General features: G+C 42.0%; 1 protein-coding gene across 1 annotated transcript in view; it reads left to right on the top strand.

The window, feature by feature from the left end:
• The first annotated feature begins 296 nt into the window (after positions 1–296).
• LOC147886547 (folate-sensitive fragile site protein) overlaps positions 297–20777 on the top strand; it is a 32011-nt gene continuing 11530 nt past the window's right edge. The window contains exons 1-5 of the mRNA XM_087395661.1: positions 297–430; positions 1842–1909; positions 4320–4404; positions 4616–4699; positions 11665–11704. Coding sequence (XP_087251787.1) covers positions 375–430; positions 1842–1909; positions 4320–4404; positions 4616–4699; positions 11665–11704 — 333 coding nt within the window. The 5' untranslated portion in view covers positions 297–374. The remainder of the gene's footprint in view (positions 431–1841; positions 1910–4319; positions 4405–4615; positions 4700–11664; positions 11705–20777) is intronic.

The raw sequence follows: 20777 nt of genomic DNA, 5'->3' as shown, positions 1-20777 counted from the left end.
CAAGATTGAACCAGGTTCAATTGGCCTGCCCTGTAGTTTTTCTTTCAGGACAGGATGTTCTCTCAGGTACGGAGCACTAGTGGGGGTTTTGTTGCCAGAAGTGTCTCACATGCATGTACAAGCGAGAGGCGGATCGGGCGACGTGGAACGGTGCATGTGCGAGTTATACCGCAAAAGGGAACTCAAAAAATGAAGCCCCCAGAACTACTTCTCTCTTTGGTTAGATGAAGACCAAACGGCAGGCCAACAAAAACCCAAAAAATAAAACCAAAATTATTAAAACAAAAAAAACCATCCAAGCAGGGCCATAGTGGTGCCACTACCTTGATATTTAGGGCATTTGGCGTTGTAGCTCGCCGAGGTCGAGGTCGGGCATGGCTTCGTTTTCTGCAATCAGAGCCGAGGTGCTTGATCGAGAAGAACGGAAACGGTAATGTTGCTTGTTTTCCTTTCCATCTCGATGCTGCATCTGCAAACAAATCTGTCCATATTCGTAATTATCTCAACGCCAGCGCTTTGATTTCGATGTATACTTGATCATGCTTGAGAAATCAATCTGATAGCCTCTTGTAAGTACACAAGGGCACCAGATGGAGATATCGTCTTCCAATCTTACAGCATAGGGCTAGAACTCGACAAACTGTGGCGATATGGCACAAAATAAGAAGTATGAAATGCTCTACTTGAGATGGGGATCAATTGGTACGTACAAGGAAACAGTCCTGGCTTGGGATTCACAGGTCTGGAGTCGCAGCTGTCATTGCGAATCGCGAGGCTCTCTTGGGACAGGTCCAATGTCAATACATTGGAATTGTGAAGCGCTCTCGTCATCAATCTGAGGATGTGCAATACCAAAACCTAAAACGACCAACAACAGCGGCCATACTTTACAAAACCCAAAGACAGTCTCTATAAATACATGTGTAGAAAAAGTTCATAAATTCTATGGTTTATAACTTTTGTTCTCTATGGATATGGAAATTGTCCTACCTACATCAGGGATTCTATACCGTAGGTGTGGGTTGTGATTTGCTAGTGGAATAGTTCACCCTAGTATTCATTTAGCATGAATGTGAACCCTTTGGTAATATGAAGTTGTTGGCACTACTTGCTTCGGGATTGACAAGAAAGAGGAAGTTATATATGGTGAGAAAGGAGGGTTGGGTGCAAAATTCTGCTACAAGGGTTAGCCACAGCTTGCTGCCATGATTTCTGACGGAATTGGGCTACATTTGAATAGGAAGCATTAGACTGTTCTTATGTCTTTGAACAGGCTCCTGAGGCTCCTGGAATCAGATGATCCTTCAGATGAATCATTAACAAAGTCCCAACAATTCAGGTCCAATTGCGACCACAATAGCATCTCTTGCCAAATTTCAATGGTGCAAGCTTCTATCAACAACTTGTACATCACTACGAGCAAGCGATCAAGGAAACATTCTTTTATATTTGATTTTAACTTGTTTTGGTGACATTTTGTCTTCCCACAACACTTTCTAAGTGGCCCAAGCTCGAACTTAAGTTTGAGCATGCCTTCGTTGGCAATTGGCATTGCTGAGCCTTGCGTAGATGACAAAAACAACGTTTAGAGAGATGCATGGAGATGCTTTTATGCATTCTTGAAATCTATACATTAGTACATTGCGATGTGATTTAAGTTAATAAATTAATAAGTATCGTAGATGCTTGGATGTTTCATATTTTCAGTTGATTACAGACGCCTTTGGACAGTTTGATTGGTATTATATTGTTTCAAGATTGTCGTCAGAGTTGTACACGTCATATGTAGATTTGATGGCCATTATTCTGCTATTGATACGGGCTTTGATAATGATTTGCAGGCATTATGCGAGTCATTTGATGGGACTCAATGCATATGATCGACATAAGAAGTTTATGCATGATTATGGTGGGTGCTTGTTTTAGGGCTTTTGAATTTTTGAATTAGAAATAATACTCTTCATCCTAGGGGGTGTGTGTGTGTGTGTGTGTGAATATGTATTTTTCCAAGTTTCACTCCGGATGTCACTTAGGCAATCTTTTTATGATTGTCTTAGTGCTCTCAGATAGATTCCCCTGTCGACTTGTCTTATATTGAAATCTTCAGATAGATTCCTTTGTCTACTTGTCTTACATCAAAATCTTCTGATGTTTGTAATGGCATGTTCCATCTTTGGGGACTGCTTCTTGTAATATAAACAAATATGGATTTCACAAAAAAAAAGTGTGTGTGATGATATATTTTTATTTAGCAGGGGACTGACACCCTAAGTTTCTGTCAATTAAGAACCACTGGCTGGTTTTGGATGCCCGCATAGCATTGTCTGTGTGGATAACTTACTATTGTAAAATGTCGTTAGTGTGTGAGTTTATGTGGGCTCATTTTATTTGATTACCCCACAGCCCTAACAGCTGTTTTCAGGTGTTTGTACAGGGGAAATAAAAGAACAAATAGTTTGAAAATAAATGTCAAGAAAGACTTGGTTATAGCTTAACTAAATAAGAGGTTAATATGCAGAATGGTAAGCCTCTACAGACTCCTATAAATGGCTGAGTCAGCTTCTGTTCATGCAATATTATATAGACAGCTTGTGGGCAGCCTTAATCGCATGACCACCACAAGGCTAGACATCATTCGGGGGCCAGCGAAGAAAACTTTAAGGTCCGTGAAGAACTCAATGCATTTGGGTTTTGGTTTCTGCAAATGTGACGCAACAGACTTGCATCAGACTTTACTGATTCAAATTGGGATGGTTCAGTTCATGCAAGCTCATCACAACTTTATATGATTGGAAAATTTAAAAAAGAAGGGGGAAGCCTCAAAGTCCTTTTTGCTGTTTTTAAAGATTTGCACATTGTTGAATGTCAATCTGGTCTTACATTATGGAATGTCAATCTGGTCTGAGATTATGTATTGCTTTGATTTCTAAGCTGTTGTCATAATAAAGAGCTTGGAATCTGTCTTCACCTGCACGCCAGCATTTGCTGGAGTACTTTTACTTTTAAAGGTGTTATCTAAATTATTATTTTTTAAAATTATTATTCTAAATCTGAAATAAACAAATAAAAGCCAACTAATTTCAAATTAATGATAATTAGTGTTTCCTTATGCTTGCGTTGGTGTTTAATTGGTTGTCTTATGTGTACGTTGGTTTATATTTGTCTTAGCACATTAGTTTTTTTTTTTTTCTGCTTCTTTTTACGATTTAATAAAATTTGAGGGTTAGTTTGGGTTGTGTTGGAAACTTAACCTAATTTAATTCTCTCTCTCTCTCTCTCTCTCTCTCTCTTTGCTTTTCTTCTTCTAATTTTCTGCTTGTTTCTTCCTTTTTCCTTTCAAAGTTTTTGTGGTTTGGTTGTGATTTTAAAGCTTAGTAAGCACTGGGTTTACCCAAGAAATTCCGCAATCTTTGGAAACCCAAATGACAGCTTATGCTTGGGTATTGATGAGAACATAAGCTTAGCTTTGCTTACTAAGTTCTTTTTCTTCTTTTTTATTTTACTGATTTTTTACATTTCCTTTGTTCTTTTGTTTATTCTATAAAAAAATTTATTTTGTAAGATTTTTTACATTCTAGTCTTATGAAGGTATGTATGTTATCTATGTTGTTCTAGTCTTATGAAGGTGAATATATATTCCTTTCTTTCCTCTCCTCATACTTTGTAGAGCCCTTTGACAAATGTCATCATGTCTTCCCATGTTGTTTCTCCTTTCTGAAATTTTGTTGCATGAGTCTGCTTAAAGAATTTTGGGATTATCGCATCTTCTGCAGAACTTCTTCCTTTTGATATGTCTTGTCTGATCACTTATGCTACTCATTCCCATGCTCTTCTTGCTTCTGTGTGATCCTTATGTGTAATTCTGGTGCATGCCCATCCTTTTTCTTCTACTCTTGCTTGCTTTGAAGGATTAGGGTTTGTTTTTGGAAAATTCTGGTCAGATGCTTTGATTTTGGGCAGCTCCAAAGCTTTGATACTGCTGACTCAACGCATCTAAAACCAAAAGTGTCATGGAACAGTCCTCTACAGGGAATGTTTTGTCGAGGGCTACACATGACTGAACATATATGTGAAGGGCTACATGTAATCTAAGGTCATATGGGAAGCTTTACAGCGTCATAGTGCTGACTCAAAGCATTGAACATTGACGGTGTCATGAAAGAGAATTGTACGTGGAATCCTTTTTGGAGGGCTATGCATTAGGACACAGATGTGATGGGCTAGATATATGGAAATCTTACTTTGATACACTAGTATGCTTTTGAAACGTGCTATTAGCTAAGTTTGAAAGGTATTTTGTGTTTCATTCTCTGTTGCAGTACTCCGTTATAATGCTTCCACAGCAGCAGGAGACCAAAGGCAGCCATTGAAGACAGACCAGGACACTCTTCGAGAAACATACAGGTCTTTGATCACTTCTCTTTATGAACGTTCCATGGTTGAATGTGAAGCAGCACTGAAAATGAGAGTCTATTTCAGACTGTCAAGCATAAGCTTTCAATTTGGCTGCTTCATGTAGGCTTTTTTTTCCCATTCTTAGGATGAGATTTGTGCAATTTTTATTTGCAGCAGTATTGATTGGACACTGATAATATGCTTTTCTTTTTTGGGGAAGGTTCATTCGTTCTGAAGAAGACGATTCGGAATCTTCATGGGAACAAAGACTAGCAAAGCGTTACTATGACAAACTCTTTAGAGAGTATCCTAATAATGTTTGGGATTTTCTTTTCCCTGAAAAGGCATCACGTTTTCTTTATTATGTAGTTTCTCCATGGTTGTAATTGACAGCTTGAAATATAACTTCTCAGAATGAATGAACTTTTGTGTAAGGTCCATTCATCCTGAAGAAGCTGATTTCGATCCAAAGACTAGCAAAGCACTATGATGTGAAATTCTGATAGAGCATCCTAATATATGCTTGGCATTTTTTGTCTTCACAGGAAAGGCATCTATTTTTTTCTTTATTATACGGGGTCTCCATGGTTGTAATTGATCTTGGAATTGAAACTAATGTTTAAAATTTAATCATGAATATGGCATCGCATGTAGGGCTAGGGCCAATGATGCACCCCATCACTGCTTTCTTTTGTGAAGAGAGGTCTCGACTTGTTGCTTGTCTTTTGGTACAAGGGGTATCTTGATGAAGGGGGTTCAAGAGAGGTGCCATTCGAGCCACCCTCACCAAACCGACTGGGTGGAAAACCATTCAAGCCATGTGAGCCTCTAAATGATGAAGAAGAACTCGTGCTTTTGGAAGAAAGAAAACAACAGCAAGACACAGAGAAGGGAGGAGGGAAGGTGAGGTGGAAAATAAAGGAAGAAATGGGAAAGGAGACCTAGGAGATATAGGAGAAGAGGGGGATGGGGATTTGGGGGGGGGGGGGGTTGGGGGGGCACATCGGCCTATGGGGAGGTGGGAGCGAGGAAGTGCACGGGAAGGCTGAGTGCTTAAGGGGGAGAGGAGGATGTGTCAGCAGGTGAAGGCTGAGTGCTTTAGGGGAAGGAAAAAGAAGAAAGATGGAGAGGGAAGGGTTTTGCCGAGGGAAGCAGTGTGGCTTGCTAGGATGGGGCAATTGTGGTGAGCAGATACAACAAGGGTAGATGGCTGAGAGCTTTGTAGTGGGGGACATCAGCAAGGGTGGGGACACTAAGAGAGTGGAAGGGAAAATTGAGGCCTTGGTGGAGAGATGCTAAGGGGGCGTAGAAAGAGAGGGGCTTGATTGGTGTCAAGGAGAAGAGAGACGGGTGCTTATGTGTATCTTCTTCCAGCCAGATTGTTGGAACTTGCTCATCTTTTGGCGTGCTTCCCATGCAATGCATGGGAGGCCGTCCTGTGGTAGCTGGGGACATTGACTAGGTACTTTCTCATTCCCTCCATATGAAGGAGTTCCAGGGGTATTATACCCATATTTAAGAGCAAGGTGGAGTAACGAAAGGATTCCTTGACTTCAATGAAGCTTGGAGAAATCGTTTTTGTATTCTCAATTTCATTCCACTCAGAATCCACTCAGAGGCGGAGAGACTGCCCCCCCAAACCTCAAAGCTGTATAAAATCACTGGCATGATTGAAGCGTCAAAGAGGGGTTCTTGAGCATCTAACACCAAATGTCAGCTTGCTTGCATTTGTTCTCGAAAGCGTAGTAGCTTTTCCAACCTGCCTGTAGGCGCATGTCAGCATAGGTGGCCCGGTTATGATCACCCTGCACATTGATACCCAGGAATCCGAAGGACTTGACTGCATCGAGGTGTGGGCCCTAGTAGATGAGACTCAGTGGGGTATCTCTGTGAGTTTTGACCAGCATAGCTTTTGTTTTCCCCACGTTGACCTGTAGTCAGCTACTGCGTTTTTTGCCAGCAAAACCACATCATCTGCATATAGCAGCGAATAGAGGATCTGAGTGCACATATGTGGCCTGGATGTGTGAGGATAATTTCGTCAAGGTGGTCAATGCATAAGCCAACAGTGTGGGGGAGAGGGGGCAGACCTGCTGGACCCCAATGCCACTGGAGAAGGGTTTTGAATGCTGCCCCTTCATGCGGAGCTGGCGTTTCACTTTCTCATGCGTCTGTGAACAGCGGGCATGTTTTCCAATGTCTTGCATTCTTTGGCCATAGGTGTTTCTTGGGAACTGTATCAAAGGCTTTACGGACAATCTACAAAGCAGCAAAAATCTGGCGCTGCCTTTTGGCTTTCTTGCCTTGGTTTCTGCCCAGTTGGTGATTTTAGTTTTGAGGATGGTGCTGTACAGTGTAGGAAGAGTGGACCTGACCATGATTGTCCGATAGTTTGCCGGATTTCCTGTGCCCCCTTGTGTAGGGGCTTGGCCGAGTTGCTTTGTCCAATCTTCTAGGAACCTGTGTATTGCTGCTACATTCAGCATGCTGCATGTCCACATAGCTGCCTTTGAACCTGCCGATTTAATCAGTGCTGCCTGTGTATTTTGAAGGTCAGCTGCCTTGTCATTGGCCATCTTTCAGAGTCCTGCCTCAATGTCCTCAATGGTGAAGAAACTGTCAATAGACAGTGGGGCTTGGCATGTGTGGTTCATGTATAAACCTTATGTGTGGCCTATCACGACAATAAAGTCATGAGACCTTCTTGCTTGCATACCTTTGGGCTGAAGTTATTCCTAAAATGCTTTGGTTGTTGTGGCCCTCCTCCTGACTGTGCTTAGCCTCATATCTACGCTGCTGCTTTTTTATGATCCTGACCCTTTCTTTCCTCCGGTCCTTGCAGTCTCTTTCCTCCTGTCCTTGCAGTCTTGGTCGTATCATTGGTTGCAGCAACGAATTAGTCCCCTGGGAGAGTGGGAAGCATGTGTATGCAGCCCCATGGAGGATCTTTCGGAGAGTCTCCCAGCGCTTCTGTGCTTTTTGTACATATAGCTGGAGTTAGGTTCCATAGAAGTCAGGTGCTATACATATGTTCTGTGCTTTATGCCAAGTGATATTGTGAGCTTATATGTTTTCACAAACCTAATCATTTGACCAGCAAGCGACAAGGGGAGGTTCGTAGACTGGCTTGTATTGTTAGGCATTGCTATAACATGTTGGCATGATAATATAAGGTGAAATCTAGGCTCCTTTATGATGTAATCGTCATTGCTAGCAACAAACTATCACAATGACTGTTTTAATATAATTTAGGATATGAATGGTACTAACGCGGGTGCAGAAGCCCCAACAGCTAAACTTATTCTCATTTATTCTTATTATTATTTTAATCCTTTTCTTTTTGTTTAAGAATTTAATTTTAATTTTAATTTTATTTTTAATTCTCTCTCTCTCTCTCTCTTAATATTATTTTTTTAAAAATTTATTTCTTTAAAAAGTGTGCTTTTGCGTTTTGTTTTAGTTGCTCTCCTTGGTTTATTTCATTGTATGACCGCTTTATTTTTTATTGTATTTTTTAAATTATTGGTAACTTTCCTTTTCTCTTTCTCTTTCTTTGGTGCTTCTAGGTTGATTAAGCTCTTACAGTGGCCTTGGGGCCCTGGCTAACCCTAACTGTAATTGCCAATTTGGGGGTATATTGGCTTAGCGATACATGCTATGATGAATTTGCCTTTTGGAAACGAACAGGGCGATCTCTTGGGATGTCATCTGGCTCCTGTGACATTCCCTTGTAGTAGTAAGGGAGGAGTTACCTTGGGACGAGTAATGACTGTGCAAGCAAGCCCCCCCCTAAATACTACTAGAATTAGGAGATATAGCAAGGGAGAAACTGCCTTGGGATGGGCAGGGAGAGTGCAAGCAAGTTCCCCAATGTTGGATCGTTTGACCTCACCGAACAACATTGGAAATACTAGTGATGGTCTTGTCTCTTTGGTAGGTGATTTAGTTGGGTCTAGCTCGGTAAATCAAAACAAAAAAGTTAGAAGAAACATATATAGAGAAAGGTTTAACTTTTTAGCTAGGTGAAACATGAATAATCTTCATGATTTTGGGGAAGGTAACATTAATTGGTCTAACTTTAAGGCTTTATTAGTTAGCACTCATTATACTAATAATAACATAAGAATACTTAATAAACTAAGACGTCTTAGAAACAAGCATCTCAAGACTTCTATTTCTATTAGTCCTATTCATGCCACGCAAGTAATTTATGTTGTCTATAACATACATAGTAGTAATATGATTTATGTAGGACAAACCTATAGGACAGCTTTTATTTGTTTTCAAGAACATATTAGGGAAGCTAGAAAAGTTCATAGGAAGAATTCCTTAATTGAGAATTCAAAACCCTTATATGCGGCAATGGCAAAGTCTTGTTTCGTTGCTTTCCCATTGAGCATATAGAGAGCCATTTTAATAATGCCAAGGATTTTTACAAGGCTGCTCGTCCTCGTGAATTGTTTTGGATGAGAACTTTACACACTTTCTTCCCAAGAGGTTTTAATTTGGAAGGAAAATCAACTCTTCGTAAAAATAAAAGAACCTCTAAAAAGAACCCTTTGATGTGGAGAACTCATATCAAGCCCTTTAACATTCCTCATTACCAACATAGTCATACACCTAACATCGTATGGAAACCTAAAGTTATGTTACGAGGTTGTCCTAGCTCTCCTGCAATCTCACATGTTGTTCGTGAGTTGCCTCCCTCACTTCCTCTTCCTCCACTTCCCCCTCCTTTAGTTCCTTTAACTTCCTCAGTTCCAAGAGTTTTTGCTTCTCGAGACTATAAAAGAAGACTACTCTACCTAGATAGATTAATGTCTCTGGGTCTTTTTTCAATAAAAGTTTTTGAAAAAGATAATGTCAAAGTTCTTTTTAAACTTCAATACACCTTGGAAAACTTCTCTTTTGAGGATTTAAATTATCTAAATAAGGAACTCTTGATTTGTATTTTTACTTCTCCCTCCCTTGACAAGATAGGCTTAAACTCAATTTTGAAGTCTCCTGAAGTAATGGATTCTCTCTCTCATTTTGTGAGAAGAATTTGGAAGCATCCAGTAGTAGCTTGGAAGTATGTAAAAACTTTAGGACAAAAGGCTTTCAACTATGGAGAGATAAGTAAAAGGCTTTCAGAGCATTCAAAATCTTCTATCCTTAGAGAACCTTGTTGTTATAAAAGTAAGAGATTCCAAAGCTTTATTGATGCTGATTTAGGACATGTAGTCACAGTTGATACCTCAATTTTGCTTTCTAGTAACTTAAGAGACCTTTTCATGAAAGGCACGAAATTTCGATGTACTCTTTTAAAGAGTCTTGCCTTTTAAAAGCTATCAATAAGGGAATCTCAAAGTTTGTTTTGCAATTAGAAGAATGTTTAGGAGTTCAAAATATCTTATCAGAATGGAAAGGGAAGATTTTGAAGAAAGTCGCTTTGAAACTAGAAGAAGTCCCTTCAGTTAATTGCTCAAAGCAAAGTAACCATCTTTCCAAAGAAGATGAAACTCCTCTTCGAAAATTCCATAGGAATTTTGTCATTTCTTATATGGACAAATGTTCCAATAACTTTGTTTTTATTTGCAAAAAGTTTTACTTAGAATGTCTTTTGAGAGAAGTGAACTCGCTTGCCAAAACTTACGCCCCTGCCTTAGTTTCTCAAAGGGATTTGATCTCAAAACATTAGAGTTTTTGCAAGTCTTCTGGGTTGCTCTTGGATAGATTTTCTTTTAGATAATCTTTACATCACAATAGGTGATTCTTTGTTTCAACAAATTATAGGAATCCCCATGGGCACTAATTGTGCTGTCTTTTTAGCAAACTTTTATCTTTTCACTTATGAATTTGAGTTTATGCAACGTCTTATTTCTAATAATACTTGCCCTATCATTTTACATAAGCTTAGCCAAGTTAGGCGTTTTATAGATGATTTATTTGTACCAGATGTTCCTAACTTTCAAGACTATATGTACAAAGACGCTAGTGCTTTTGGAGAAGGAATCTATCCTCGTGACTCTTGTGAACTGAACTGCACTTCAAGAGGGGATTCTTGTGTTTTCTTAGATCTTAGAATTTCTCAATCTACCGTAGGATTAGAGGTTGATATATACAATAAATGTGAACAACCTGAATATAGTGGTTTACACATTATAAAAATGCCTCACATTGACTCAAAACATTTCTGATTTGGCAAAATATGGAGTCATTTCTTCCCAATTCCATAGATTTTCCCACCTTTGTACAACTAGGGAGTCTTTTATCACTCATTGTAGTAATTTGATCACTTTACTATTATACAAGAGGTATAATCCAAGGAAAATAATGAAAAAAGTACGCATAATCTTAGATATGAAGTCTTTTATCTATGGTGTATCGGCCTTAGGTATGTTTAGAATGATTGAACATAAGCTGAAAACAAAAAGCGGGGAGCTGAATAGCCCGTTTTTCTTTTAGTTTCAAAAGAGAGTTTGTTTGAGTATGCTTGTGCTTTCTAAGTTAGAAATGTATTTTTGCCTCTTTGTAGGAAATGATACATAAGTGTAAAGGACCATTTAGCTTTTTATGTTTTAAATAAGAGTGAGAGTGAGAGTGAGAGTGAGAGTGAGAGTGAGAGTGAGAGTGAGAGTGAGAGTGAGAGTGAGAGTGAGAGTGAGAGTGAGTGTGAGAGAGAGAGAGAGAGAGCGATATTCCAGTTTTTTGGAAGATTTTGTTTCTTGACTTGCTTGTTTATTTTTGCTTAGTCACCTGCTTCCTTTCTTCTTTATTTCTTGTTTTCTTTCTCTTTTGTTTATTTGACGTATTTTAGTAAGCACTGGGTTTGCCCAAGAGACTCCGCGGGGTCTTTAGAAACCCAGTATAACTGCTTATGCTTGGGCACTGATGACGACATAAGTGTTGCTTTGCTTGCTAAGTATGTCTTCCTTTTGTTTTTCATAAAAGTTTTTGTGTACCTCTTTTTTCTTCTCTTTCATATTCTCTTTTATTTTCTGTGTAGATTTAGAACAACAAAAGTCTAAATTTGTATGATTGGACTTATTCTAGTCTTACAAAGGTATATATATGAATGGTACTAATTTTTAAGTTTGAGTAAGTAGCGTATTGTTTTTAAAGATAATATATCAGTATTATAAAATTCTTAGGTAGATGGCATTGCTAGAAAGGAGGTTGAGGTTTCATTTTGTATGAATGAGGTGGTCATGTTTATAATTTAAGGATTGTGATGTTTTATGAGAGCATGATTTTGAATACAAAGTTTGGATACTTGACTTTAATCAGGTATTGCATTGCTGATATGGCTCGTTATAAAGACGGCAAGGTAGTGTATTTTCTCTCTAATATAGGGGCCTTCAATAAAAATCATTTTTTGGACATGCTCTATTAATGTAATAGACAGCTAAAAAGATAATAGATTGGAGATTACATTAGGAAAGGGGTTTCAGAATTCAAAAATTGTCCGTACATAGAAGTCTAATCTGAATTACTTTAGAATTAACAAAATTTAACAAGAGTTTTTTTAAAATGATTGTGCTCTCCGATTCCAAGTATTCTCTAGTGTCTGCAACTGTAAAGGAGGTTATGATTGTGTTAATGTCCACAGGAGGTCGAATAAGCATGGTCAAGGGACTGGACTGTGAGACCATAGAATGAGCATATAGACATACATTACTGACATCTTTCATGACTAAAAACTAAGTAGCTGTGCACTAGTGAATCAAAGTGCTTGTCTATGACTTGGGTTAGTCTCCCGGTAAGAGGTTGTTAACATTGTACAAGAATTTTGAGTGAGGCAATGGGAAAGGGGTTGAGAAGAAGTGATCTCTGCTGCTTGGCGTTGGTCACTTGGCTGAAGATTGGTCATGGGTCTGTCATTAGTCTTCATGCCATAAGGTAATGGAATCTCAAGGACGTCGTCGTAGTGGAATTTTGCTGGTTTTCTAACTGGTTACAACTAGGAACCAGTAGTAGAAGCTCTGTTACAGTTGGTATCAGAGCAGATTTTGGGCCAGATCATGGGTACTTTGTGGTTCATTTGTGGATCATCACATCCTGAGTCCAAAGCTGCAAAAATCTGTCGCCAGGAGTGACACTGATCTGCTGCATGTCAGCCATCTGGAGGGTCGAGTTCTTTTTTCTCAAATGGACCACAAAGTCGATTTGGAAGACCTCCAAATCAACCGCATGGTTGGTTTGATCTTTGAACACTTGCACTTGGACTCAAATTGACAACGCGGTGGATTTGGACCAGTTGTGTACGTTTGCAAGAGTAGCGAACTCCAAGTTGACCACGTGATCGATTTGGTGCTTGTGGCTCCTATAAAACAACAACGTGCTCTATTTTGGCCCAAGTGCTCAAGAGTTGATGTCCATGGGTAATTTTTGAGGAACTCCATGGATCTTACTGTTCGAAAAGTCACTGCCCCACCTGTGAGCCCTCGTTTTGAGGGGACAAGGGGGCAGGGGACTGTAGGGGGGTAGGGGACACAGGACCTACCAGGCTGGAAACCCGCACAGCAAAGGAGAGGGGTGCGGCCCTTCTACGCAGCTCATGGAGCAAGAAGTGGCGTGGCAGCAGCAACCCTTGTGCTGGGCACATGGGCCCTTTTATAGGGCTGGGCCAAGCCAACCAACCAGGTCGGTGGAGGCCAGCCTACAGGTCGGTGCTGCAAGCAGGGGGCCGACCCCCTGCTGGTCGGTTTTTACAGCCCCAAGCAGGGCCTATATAAAGTCCCCTCTGCCCCCCTCATTTCTCATCACTTGCACAGACTACCTTGCAAACAGGCAAATGCACATAGGGAGAGAAGTGGCTCAGCACTTGACAGCAACCTTTGGCTGTTTGTACATGCTCACCCGGTGAGCTTTTGTCTGCCCACGATTGTGGAAGAATACATCTGAGTTTTGACTATCTCTTTCTCCGTCTCTCTGAGTGTTGTATGAGCTAGACCAGGAGTGAGGTGTGAGTGATTCTATCCTCTATTTCTAACTTGGTATCAGAGCTAGGTTCACAGCTCTAGATCGGAGTACCTCAGCAAGTATGCGACTCCAATCGACACTCAGGTTTGCTGCGTGGTCAAGTTCTCCGCTGTAAATTCAGTTTACTGCTCTTTTTTACAGCAAGGATGGAGGACAAAGATTCTACTGTCGCCTCTCCAGCCCCTTCTCTTCCTTCCTCCAGATTCCTCTCATTCACCATCCCGAACTTGGGAGAGTTAGGGAAGCTAGACGGGTCGAACTACCCGATCTGGAAGATGAAAATCCGGAGCCATCTAGTGGCCCGGAAGTTGTGGAAGCTAACAACGGGGGGTGGAGGCAAAACCAGAAGACTTGTTGGACAGCAAGGGGAAGATTGTCATTCTAGTGGATGGTGGGGATGTGATCTTTCTTCTAGGAGGTGAAGGATATTCCAGAATGGCAAGAAGCCATGCAGGCAGAGATGGATGCCATTTTGAAAAAATGACACCTGGGATTTAGTGTCCAAACCAATCAAGCGGAAGGTCATCGGGATTAAATGGGTGTACAAGCATAAGTTCAAGTCAGATGGGAGCTTGGACAAGTACAAAGCAAGATTGGTGGTGAAAGGCTATGCATAGTCAGAAGGACTTCACTTCGACGAGACCTTCGCCCCAGGATGGTGACTATTCGAACAATCATTGCCTTGGTTGCTCATCACAGTTGGCCTATTTTTCAGATGGACGTCAAGTCTGCATTTTTGAATGGTAACGTGGAGGAGGAGGTATATGTGGCACAACCACTAGGATTTCAGATTCCAGGATCCCCATTAAAAGTCTACAAACTGAGGAAGGCCTTATATAGGCTGAAACAGGCCCCCAGAGCTTCGTACCAGCGGATAGATGTTTTCTTTTAGAAGATCGGACTTTAACGGAGTCCATCAAAGGCAAATCTTTATCTCGACACAGAGGGGGATTTGCGGCTGGTATTGATTCTATATGTAGATGACCTCATCATTACTGGGGATCATACGAAGAAGATTGCTCAAGTCAAGCGACTTCTTATGGAGGAGTTTGAGATGATTGACTTAGTCATACTTCACTACTTTCTTGGGATTGAGGTGAAGCAGGGAAAGAGCAGTATCTTTATTTCACAGGAAAAATATTGTAGGAAACTGCTCAAATGCTTTGAGATGGAAAATTGCAAAGTAGCAGTGACTCCCATGGAAACTGATCCATCTTAGTCGGTTGATTCATCACTATATTGATGCTTGGTGGAGTTTGTTTTACCTCACCAATACTCGACCAGATATTTCCTACGCAGTTGGATTGCTATGTCAGTTCTCCGCCACACCCAAGAAGGCTCATTGGGACGCATGTATGAGGGTACTAAGGTACTTGAAGGGTACCTGCACCTACGGCATCACTTATACCAGAGGCATTGAGTTGGGAGGTTTCTGTGATAGTGATTGGGCAAGTGACATTGATACCCGGAGATCGACCTCTGGATATTGTTTCTTACTCTCATCAGGAGCTGTGTCATGGCTGAGTAAGAAACAACCTACTGTCGCTCTTTCATCTATAGAGACGGAGTACAGGGCTGTCTGTACAACGGCATGTGAAGCATTGTGGCTCAGGTGGATCTTGGAGGACATGAATGTGGCCCAAGAAGATGCGACTGCGGTTATGTGCGACAACCAGAGTTGCATAGCGATCGCCAACAACCCTATGTTCCACGCACGGACGAAGCACCTCGAGTGTCCACTACCACTTTGTTTAAGAATTCATCGACGAAGAAGTCATAGAGTTGATATACTGCCCGACCAACGGCAACATCTTAGATGTCTTCACGAAGGCGCTTCCCAGGGAGCAGATGGAACATCTCATTCGACGCATGGGAATTGGCCCACAGTTGTGTCATTGAGAGGGGGTGTTAGAAAAGTGACTGCCCCACCTGTGAGCCCCCGTTTTAAGGGGACAAGGGGGCATGGGACTGTAGGGGGGGTACGGGACAGAGGACCTACTAGGCTAGAAACCCTCGCAGCAAAGGAGAGGGACGCGGCCCTTCTACGCAGCTCATGGAGCAGGAAACGGTGCGGCAGCAGGGGGCTGACCCCCTGCTGGTCGGTTTTAACAGCCCCAAGCATGGCCTATATAAAGCCCCCTCATTTCTCATCACCTGCACAGACTGCCTTGCACACAGGCAAGCTCGCAGAGGGAGAGAAGTGGCTCAGCACTTGACAGCAACCTTTGGCTGTTTGTACATGCTCACTCGGTGAGCTTTTGTCTGCCCACGACTGTGGAAGATTATATCTGAGTTTTGACTCTCTCTTTCTCTGTCTCTCTGAGTGTTGTATGAGCTAGATCGGGAGTGAGGTGTGAGTGATTCTATCCTCTATTTCTAACACTTACAGGTTGGGGAATTTTGTTAAGCCTACCTCGGTAAATAACTCCCTGCTCGGTGCACTTGATCGGCAGGTCCAGCTGCCATAGACAAGCAAGGAATCCTCCATCTGGAGTCGGAAAGCCTGCTAGCAGCGCGTGTGTCACCAGTGGGGGCTTCTCCCAAGAAAATAAAGAATAATCTTTATTAGAATTGACTTTGGTCAAAGAATGGTTAAGTTAATTAACCAAGAATAAGTTTTATTGTTTTACTTTTGCTTTGCATCAGTAAAAAGAGAACTGTGGGGACGCCCACAAGGGACTAGAAATAGTCCAAGAACTAGAATGCATGCATTAGACTAACCTTTAACGGGTTAAAGTGTTGAATGTTTGTGGCAATGTGTAGGACCAAGGAAAGTGCAAAGAAGCCCTAGAATTAGGGGAAAGGTGCAAAAAGCAGGTCCTACCAAAGGCAAAAAGCATCCAGAAAGTGGGCGGTTATATGGAGGAGGGCCCCAGCTAAGCAGACAAGCATAAAAAGCAGCGCAATTCTCAAGAAAAGCCCTAAAAGCAGCAAAAAAAGCTAGAAAGCTTGGTTTTTGTATAAAAGTAGCTTTTAGGAAGAACAAAAGCATAAAATAGCTTTTAAAAAGCAGGTTTAGCTTTTTGCTAGGCCAAGTTTATAAAAGAAGAGCCAAAGAGCTGAAGATCATTCAGTTTTGTACTAAGTTCATGCTCTTGTGAAGAGCCAGTTGTACAAAGACTAATTATAAAGACCTTCGGGGGGGGCCAGCCCTTCTTTCTGGCCCCTAGTGCTGTGTTCTTGCTTCTCTCCCTCATCTCCCAGCTACTCTACTTGTCGGCAATCACGTTTCAACAAGCTCTTCAAAGTTCCCACGCTTTGTTCAAGTTCCGGTTACAAATTCTAGTGCAGGAGCAAATTGCAATTTCTTCTACAGAGCCTGTCTTGGATTGCGTGCCAGGTTCTTGAGCCCGAGAGTGTTTCCTTTGCTGCGACTCTGTGCTAGAGTGTTCCCGTTGCTGCGATTTTGGTTTCTACACGTGGATTGAAGCCCGTAAGCGCTTGCAAGCCGTGCCCGGGAGCCCAGGAGGAATTTGCGATTGGTTTGAGGGCTGTTCTTTGGTTTAGTTACGGTTTCAGCCTGCCTCGTGCTATACTATGAGAATTTAAGAGACATTGTTTGATTTTTATTTCCAGCTTTAGAAATGGAGCCAAAGGCAATAGAAATGGATATTGATGTGCCTGAAAATAAACATGTATTTTGAAGTCCTAATTCCTCTGAGCTATACCAAGAATCCCTTAAGAAAGGGAGAGGTTGTCCCAACTTCAGCTTGAACCAGATGTTAGGGCAGTCATGGCGTTTACCCAATTTGCTAAGATTATTCACAATGACCTTTAGAGTGAAATGGGACAAGAATTGGGCATGGGTAATGATTAAATGATAAAATCAGTTGAAAGGTGAGACCAGCTCACCAAATGTGTTGGAGGAGTGGCTAAGCAAATTGGAGGACTGAGTCCGAGGGATGACAGTGCTATAATTCAATTTGCAGTATTGCATCTAGAAGAGTATGCTCATACTTGATTGTGATGAAGAACTGAAGCCTAAGGTACAAGCCAACCAAAGTTGGTGATAACGGACAACCTTGTTTGACCCCAATCGTGCTCATGACCTCCTCTGCCCATCCTGCCGAAGTCTTGACTTTGCCTGATACCTGCTCATATAATGTTCGAATTGCCTAAATAATGTCCTAACTGTACTCTAGATCAAGTATTCTTCGAGGTTCTATGAGATTGAAAAATTAGATACAATGACTTGAATGGGTGGAGCCAGTAAGTGGGCATATGTACCCAAGACAAACACAAACACAAACAACAAATATAACCAGAGAGAGAACGAGAACGAGAACGAGAACGAGAACTAGAAACATAAACATGAATACTAAATATTCTGAAACTCATGGGGAGGACGGAGACACAGTAGTATGGTATCAGTGTGGCGGTCCTCTGTATGCTGTTTGAGGAACCAAGTCTAGTGGGCGACTAAGAATGGCTAAGAGGGTCTATGTAGATAGAGGCTTTGTGTCACGATCTGTGACGTATTCCTTATACCTAGACTTATGGATGGTTTGATGAATGGACACTTGTGGAAGGGTATGCCCTTTCGACGGGACACTTCCTATTGAGGCCCAACCCTTCACAAGAGACACATCCTATTGAAGAGACACTATCATTGTAATGTACCCTCTCATCAAGGGTCACACCCTTCACAAGGGGTACACACCTCTTCATGCACATACAATTTGGAGTACGCACCTTTTCATGTGTGACTCTTCACTCTCTATATAAGAGAGGCTCAATTGTATGGATGACATACTACAGACACTCAAGCAATACAAATATTCCTTGTTCTTTGCTTTTTCAGTCTCCTTTCTGTTCCTTAGAACATTTCTAAATATAGTAAATCTAGGATTTCTTACAGTGGTATCAGAGTAAATTTCGCTCCTACCTGTAGGAAATGCCCCTCACCTTCTAGTGCCTATCTGATGCCTCTACTTCCGCTAGAAGGAAATCCACGCATGTTGTGCATGGAAGAGATGGAGAGGATGAGCGTAAATATTTTTACTGCCAACCCCACCTAAGTCATTAGTGGCCTCTCTATCTACCTCACATCACTAGTTGATGTGAATGAGCACGACAATTCTCGTGTGTTTTGATGTGCTTGGGCTGTGCCAAAACCAAGGGGGACACCCTTTTTTGCCAATGGACGTGCCTTGTCGATGAAGAGCTTTGACTCCTTTTAAAAAGAGACTTACCCCTTCATGAAAAGGCACAACTATTCCAAGGGTCATACCCCAAGGCACCAAGCACCATGTTATAAAAAGGGCGCCTAGGGGGGGCAAAAAGGGACAACCAGCCCCCTTACCCAAGGCCATCCCTAGTGTACATTTGGGTTCAAGTAACCCAGCCTTTAATTTTTGGCAACCACCCAACCTAGGCAGCCAAAAGGAATCACGATTTCATCTCGGCGCAATTTGTACGGGAATCGCCTTTCTTTCCATGCATAAAAGGATTTGTATAAAAGGATGCTCAAGTATGTGTGGGTGTGTGGATTTGTATGTGTGAGAGCATATTTTTATACTATGGTCTACCCCCACTGTTGGGCGCTGATGACGTCAGTGGGGATGTCATAGTAGCTAGTCCCTGCTATGCGTGATGGAGTTTATGATTTTCAATCTTATGAGTGACTATCGTGAGATTGAAAGTGCACTATGTTGTGGTTTTAGAGGATGAGTGTGGGAATGTTCGTGGATTCATCTAGGTATATTTCTTTCCATGCATATTTAGCCTTCCATCTGCCGATTTGCTGCCCTTGTTTCTAGCTTGGCTTTCTTGGCCCTGATCAGCAGCCTTTGCTGCCCTCAAATTCGCCCAAGAACCGTGCAAAGCACAGCCCTCAAGCAGCGCCAGATGCAACGATTTGCTTCAGCCTCTGCCAGCGAATTTCCTTTGAGCCTCTCCTGCTTGCGATATGCTCCTGCCAGCGCCAGTTATGCCTTGAAATCAGCCGATAACTCCCTGCCCTCAACCGCCCTTACCATCTGCTGAACTTTTGCCCTGATTGGATGCTCAGGTCATGCCAAAACGCTGCTGAAGGTGGCTATTTGACTCCGGCTACAGCAAACCCTAATTTCGAAATTTGGAGCCTGCAATTTGTCTTCAACTACCTTGACATCAGGACCCCCTCTAAATCACAATTGATGCTGTACCATTTCCAGCCTGAAGCCCACTGCTTGTACACAATTTTCAGCACCACTATGACAGTCAATCTTTGGTGCCAGGTGGCTTCTTTCCTTTCTTCTTTGAGGACGTTCTCTCAACACATATTTGCTGTCTTTACTCTCACAAAATTACAGCAAATGAACATCTCCTCATTCAAAAATGGAAACCCCTGGTAATGCTCTTGATATCCCTTCAAGGACACCTCGGGCATCACCCATCACCCAATATCGTGTTCAGATTGCACAACCAGCCCACTTTGGAGTTTTTGCATCGTTGGTTTTTTGTCACGTGCCCTTCCCCTACTTGGACGACATCCTATATCTTTTGTGTGAGGCACCTCAACTTCACTACTTCCTCAACACAGTCTAGGTTGTGTTTCACGAGACATGCAGATACCCAGAACCCGATATTCCCCACGAGTTCGATGGCCATCTTTGGAGAGACTTTTACCCCTTAACTTCAGCATCTCTAGGGTATTCTCCACCTCCTTCAGCTTCGAGATATCCTCCTGAGTAGGTTTCACCTTTCCCAAGAGAGTATTTACACACTAAAGGCACTCCTTCTCCTGGATATCCTCCTCTTCCGACAGCAGCTCCTTACCCTTTTCTGGATCCATGGACTTTGCAACCAACTCCTATCCTGTCAAGAGCGGTATCACCCAGTTTGGCATCATCGGTGTTACCTCCTTCTGGACCTCCTCTGCCAGATTTCCACGAGTGGTTCCATCTTGCCTCGCCTGTCCCATCCAGCATGAGCAATCTCAGGGAGCAGCCCGGATCTTCCTCCAAGAATGGTTACAAACTAGAGCACAATCTCATGCTTTTCTCACAGGGACCTCAGAGGTGTCGAACCGCTCGCGTCCAACCTCTCCGGAGATTAGCGATTTCAATCCTAAAAAGTTCCCTAAAGCAAATATACATGGCAAAGCATTACTTCAACTTCAAATTTCTAAACTTAAGGACAACATTTCTAATTTGGTTTGGAAAGTCCAGCAACTCCATGATTCTAGCAGTACCACACATACAGAGGATGACGAGATGCCGCCCGACAACTATGTGGACCCGATTCCATTAGAGATAGAAAACGTTTGACATAAAACTACTGGAACCCTACACTGGTCAGCGGAATCGCTAAACAGTTGACCAGTGGCTCGCCAAAATGCGCATGTATTTTGACACTATTGACCTCACTAAAGGCAAGAAGATTGCCGTGGCAGCTTTCCTATAGCTTTTCTTTGGTGGCAACGGCACTTAAAGGAC

This window comes from Dipteris shenzhenensis, chromosome 24, assembly GCF_047967505.1.
Source record: "Dipteris shenzhenensis isolate YYH24624 ecotype China chromosome 24, Dip_SZ_1.0, whole genome shotgun sequence".
Classification (NCBI taxonomy): Eukaryota; Viridiplantae; Streptophyta; class Polypodiopsida; order Gleicheniales; family Dipteridaceae; genus Dipteris; species Dipteris shenzhenensis.
The sequence above is the reverse complement of the archived record's forward strand: the minus strand, read 5'-3'. Positions and strand labels throughout refer to the sequence as shown.